Raw genomic sequence first — 5,589 nt, 5'->3', positions numbered from 1 at the left:
CACTGAAAAAACAGTTTTGTAGACCTAACCAAAATTTGGTACACCAAACCAAAAAATTTGGTCAATATATGATCAACCAAATGTTTCATTGCTCCAATAAAAAAATTTGGTTCCTTTTATTTAGTTCCTGCAACCAAAATGTTTTATTTGGGTTAAATAAACATACACTAATGACAACCATATTTTTGGTAGAAAATTTTATTCTTGTATTACAAAATAATCGGCATTAATTGATTTAACTAAAGAAGTAACACTGTACTCATTGATTGACTTATTACATTTTAAAATTTTCCATTTTCTCGTAAACGAAATGCGATAAGCGTATAAATGTCTCGAAAAACTAAGTGTTTCTAAAACTTGCAAAACAAAAAATGGTTTTTTTGCTTCATTTAAGCAAATAAAATGGATAATACCAAAAACAGGTAACATGTCTGTAACACTTAAATTTAACACAAATTGTGGCTTAAATAAAATGCTTTGGATTTTTATCCATGAAACAATTGTGTAAGTTTCTGGTAAGTATTCCTTAAACAAATCAAAATGAGGGTGAAGATATGCTGAATCTATTGAAACACTTGGTCCGAGTAACATTTCATCTGTTAAAGAAATTTCATTAAGTAATCTATCATTTAGTTTTAACTGGTGCTTCAACGCAAGAGTGAGTGGCAAATTCTTTCTACTAGTTATAATATGTGATTCTATCTTTGATTCCTTGTGTTTTGCCTCGAAACGCATACACCAAATATTCACTAAAGGTCCTACACGAAGCATAAGTTGTGGATAATGCAACATATTATGATGTTTTGTTTTTAAAGTGTTGCCAAATAATTTAACGTAAATTTCATGATGTTCCGTTACCAAACATTGCAAATATTCAACTTCTTGCAGTGAAAAAGATCTAGCATTTAAAATATCAATTATTGCTCTTAAAGTAAGGTACAATTCCCAATGAGGATCATCTAAAGGCACAAGATCGCCAATAATGAGACCAAAATATTTCATAAAACGTATTGCCTGAGATGCAGAAAAACCCAAATGACAATTATTTAATTTTTCTCTTTTTAAAAAAGGGATTCGATTACCTAATTCACTTACACCGAAGTCAAAAGCTCCGATACGATCGTTTAAATCTTGAAGTGTAAAAAGCTTTAAATTTACAATATACTGTAATAGAATTTGAGAAAGATCGTACCCGCAAACTCCTTCATAAATATCATGCATTATATCAAGAGCACTGTTTTCCAAAATATGAAAATCTTCTATTTCATGAAAAACACATTCTTCATTTATTCCGGTTCTACTAACATCATTTTTTTCAACATCAAGTTTGTAATTTTCTACGTTACGTAAAAGTTCAAGTTTTTCACAAGTTGCACTCAGTAATTCGTTACGAGATATTTTACATATTGAACAGGGGCTATTAGCTGAAAAAGATTGAACGAAACCGCCTATTTCGTGACGACCAAGATTATCTGCTACAATTAAGTGACAATGTACATAAATATCAATATTATTCTTCGTCGTGTAAACCGGATGCGTGTGTAAAAATTTTAGTTCTTTAATGAGTGGTAAAAAAGTATTTCGGTTTCCAAATTCTTTTCGGTTACTACTATTAAACAATAATGCAATTTGTATATTAACAAGCTGAGATTGAGCATGTGGAGGTATACACGGCAAAGAATAATATACAGCACCAATTTTATGAGTGCCAGTATGTGAGCCAAGTGGATCGTTTACTTCAAACTCATCGTAATAAAATATGAGAGGAATAATTATTCTATTCGGATACTTATTTTGTAATTTTTTGAATGATTCAGCCTGAATTATGTTTGAAACACAATTTGATTCCATTGATAAATTTTGCATGTAATTTAAAATTTCTTCTAAAAAATTAGGCAAAGCAAATAATTTTTGTATAACTGCTTTTACGGACACATACTGACCGGTCACATTGGCGGGTACAATCACGTAACTCGAATCAATTTTTTTCCCAATAGTTTGCTGTCCAATTATATACGATTCTGGTTCTATTAAAGTACCTTGTTCTTTAAAGTATTTAAACCGTTTGAATTCTGAATCAAGTAATTCGAATGGATTTTCAAATAAGTTGAAGACTTGTTCAATTTTATATTGAATCGCACCATCGACGTTCTTGGCAAAATTTAGAACATTTGGCTTAAGACATGCCAATATTATTTTGTTGATAAACATACTTGTAGAATCAACAATCGTTTGCACATGCGTTCTATTCATTGACAGTTCGTTATAAAAACTGGACACAAACTTGGCAGTTTCATGTAGTAACTGCTTTTTTAGGTCAACAAGATTTTGTTCGGTATTGTTAAAATCATAAATGAATTCATCTTCACTCACACTTAAGTCAGGAGTAAAAACATCAAAATCCCTGTTACCATTATCACTTGCTGATAAATCAACAGTACAAATTTTTTGATTTAAAAATGGTGCATTATCTTCTGAATGATTGTTAATTAAATGACTTTTAAAAACATTTATACTTTGAAATATGCGACAACAGTCATTTTGCATACATACGTAACGATTACATGTTTCGAATGTGTGAAATAAAGAAAAATGACGAATAAACGAATTAATATCTTTGAATTTTGCCTCACATAAATGGCAACGGAACATCTTGAATGATAGAATTATAACTGCAAGACTTATTTTCACGAATATAATAATCTTAATCTAAATGTATATATATCTAACCTTAGTTTAAATTTATATCTAACCTTAGTCTAAATTAACATCATACTTTATACTTTTTTAAATTCTGTTCAAATGATCAATTAGATTCATCACAGATTTATCATATTTATCCCATTTTGTTGTTCGCCCATAAATATATTTTTGTATAAATAGCCAAACCTGTTCACAGGCAGGTGGGTACTTGACGTTGAGAACTTGAAAAATCTTATATAGGATGTCAACAGCCTTTAACACATTTTCCATTTTATACATAATATCATCAATGATGATATAAAAAGCCTCAATTGCAGTTAATTGTGGGCCTATTACAATTATATATGGCTGTACAGTGTCTTTTAGTTTAGCGGCTCTTTCTTGTCTTCGACGTTTTACTTTTTCCAACTCTCCTGGGATCTATAGTAATAAATTTTTATTTAAAGATTACAAATTAATTAGTGCTTATACAGTATATTATTTTAAGTTAAATCAATGAAATTTTTCATTTATTAGAATATAATCATAAAATATCAATGAATTATAAACAAATATCTTACTTTAATATGACAAATAAAAGCATCCATTGATTCCGCTATAGTAGGTCGCCATATCTTGTTTCCTCCTGAGATTCTGAGTCGCGCATTAGAAGGACACAGCACAGGTATTAAAAAAAGCAATGCAGCATCTCTATGTTCTGTACAACATAGATAAATAACAATCTTTACATCCATGAAGTTAATTTTTTAATTTTAAATCTACAAGTAATATTTTATTACCATCTCCTTCTTTGTATAGTTGGATTTCTTCCAGTTGCTTAGCAAAAGTTTTATCTTTTATGACTCGATTTTCCAGTAATGTTTCTAATTTCTTAGACAAATCAGGCCACTCGTTGTAAATATTTGATTTTTCATCGATTAAAGCATCGTAATCAATATCCAACTGAAATAAGAAACAATATAATACAAAAATAAACAATTTTGTAATTTGCCAGTGATGATTAACGAATATATTTCAATTTTTCGACTTAACTGGCCACAATTCAGTACAAATTCATGACGTTTCAGCCCTTGGTTTGGGCCCTTATTAAGTATAAACTATATAACATGACAGTAAAATGATAAAAAGCCAATCTAATACGTAATGGAAGTAACAAAAAATAAAAAATATTATTATTTAATATTTATTATTTATTAATATACTTATTTATATAATATATTTATTTCTTTATTATTTTTTGTTACTTTCAGTACGTATTAGATTGACTTTTTATCATTTTACTGTCATGTTATAGTTTACATTTGACAAGAGCCTAAACCAAGGGCTGAAACGTCGTGAATTTGTACTGAATTGTGGCCAGTTAAGTCGAAAAAAATGAAATATAATATGATATAAATTTAAAAAAAAAAAATTGTTACGTACCAGCATGTAACCGAATTCTTGTTTTAGTACTGGATATTCATTAAAAATATCAGAAACGCTTCCTTCATGTTGTTTTATGAAACTTTGTCTTAATTCACGAGATCCATTCCAATGTTCTTTGACACACGACCAAGGTGCTGTATTGTATCGTAACCACTGCAGGTGTGTTTTGCAAACACGCTTAGCTATAATTTATATTTGAATTAAAAAGAATTCAAATTTAATATTTTTTTACAAGATATGTTATTGTAACATTAATAAAATTTGTAACTAAAACTTTTGTATTTAAAAAAATATAATTATATAACTATATTCCATTGTCATTACCTTCAGGATTAATGCTTGAATCAATATCTAGTTCATCAATGTCCTCGCCAGTTTTCTTTCGTTTCTTCTGTATAAGTCCAATTTGTCGACATTCATCAAGTTTATTTCGATAAAAATCTGGTAATTTTCCTTTTGATATTTTTTGAGATGGTCCTTCAGATTTTGGTGGTACATAATAAAATGCCTGTCGCTCATTTGGAAACAAGTTCCTGATCTTTTGTGATAAAATGTCAAAATCGGCATTTGTCAAACGAACTCTACGAGCATTAAAACGCATTTATGAAATACACATTATTGATTTAAATATAACATACAAATACGTTCTATTAACATTTAATCATTACATTTCTATCCCGTTTTCAGATTTTTGAAACATAAATTGAGTAATAAGAAGTTCAGTCAATTTTCTACGCTTGGTTTCATCGAGTACGTTATGCTTCTCATAAAATTTTACAATAATTTGTCCATCTATAAAGTTTAGTAACAGTTCTTTCAAATCCTATTAAAAATAATAAAATAATTAGTAAAGTATTTATAAAATTAATAAAAAATTTATAAAATTTTGTATAAAAACTTTACCGTATTTTGAAGTGATGTAAATTGACTTAAAGTGCATGAAATTTTATTTAATTCGTTCTGATTGTTACTACTTTTCTTCGATTTTTTTTTAATATTTTCACATTCCCTTAATGCAGAACTCTCTCTTATATTATCTTCTTCAGTACTCAATATATCTGATGAATCGTTTAATACATTCTCACTACTATGACAATTTTCGTAATGATAATCGTCAATTAATGTTTCATCGTTTAGACGATTTTTTTGTGTATACGATGTCTATCAAAACAAAACAAAAACATTGTTGAATATATTTCTTTCGACTATATTTTATATTAATTGTATATCTCAATTTTTATATTTTATTCTTTGATTCAAGTTTTTAAGAAAAAAAGTATTTTATTTTGTATACCGAAGCTTGAGTATCATCGTTGCAAAATGATTTTAAAAATCCTATTTCTTTTTGCTTCAAATTTGATCCTTCACACTCTCTTTCTTTACGAATAAGAGACTTTGTTTTCACTGCAAGGGGTTTTGATAATTGCTGACTTTTACATTGCAACTTTTCCAATTGATTAT

The 5,589-nt window shown here is 28.3% G+C and overlaps 1 protein-coding gene across 1 annotated transcript; it reads right to left on the bottom strand.

Moving 5' to 3' along the window:
- Positions 1–2,763: 2,763 nt before the first annotated feature.
- Positions 2,764–5,583, bottom strand: LOC112462188. Its single transcript, XM_025027820.1, has 8 exons — positions 5,423–5,583; positions 5,032–5,289; positions 4,797–4,951; positions 4,453–4,709; positions 4,126–4,310; positions 3,483–3,645; positions 3,264–3,400; positions 2,764–3,123 (listed from the first exon to the last, which is right to left on the bottom strand). The coding sequence occupies exons 3-8, from the start codon at positions 4,826–4,828 to the stop codon at positions 2,788–2,790; spliced, it is 1,110 nt and encodes a 369-aa protein (XP_024883588.1). The 5' UTR covers positions 4,829–4,951; positions 5,032–5,289; positions 5,423–5,583; the 3' UTR covers positions 2,764–2,787.
- Positions 5,584–5,589: the final 6 nt, after the last annotated feature.

This window comes from Temnothorax curvispinosus, unplaced genomic scaffold, assembly GCF_003070985.1.
Source record: "Temnothorax curvispinosus isolate PA1 unplaced genomic scaffold, ASM307098v1 QBEX01012037.1, whole genome shotgun sequence".
Classification (NCBI taxonomy): domain Eukaryota; kingdom Metazoa; phylum Arthropoda; class Insecta; order Hymenoptera; family Formicidae; genus Temnothorax; species Temnothorax curvispinosus.
Note: the sequence above shows the minus strand (reverse complement) of the source record. Positions and strands in the feature narration are given on the sequence as shown.

Bases quoted from the DNA above. Each gene is read 5' to 3' on its own strand.
- LOC112462188 (XM_025027820.1), bottom strand. From the start codon at position 4,828: ATGTTTCAAAAATCTGAAAACGGGATAGAAAT. The intron at 3,401-3,482 runs GTAATAAAATAT...TATGTTGTACAG, and splicing joins ACTATACAAAGAAGGAGATG to AACATAGAGATGCTGCATTG. The intron at 3,124-3,263 runs GTAAGATATTTG...TTATTACTATAG, and splicing joins CTTTTATTTGTCATATTAAA to ATCCCAGGAGAGTTGGAAAA.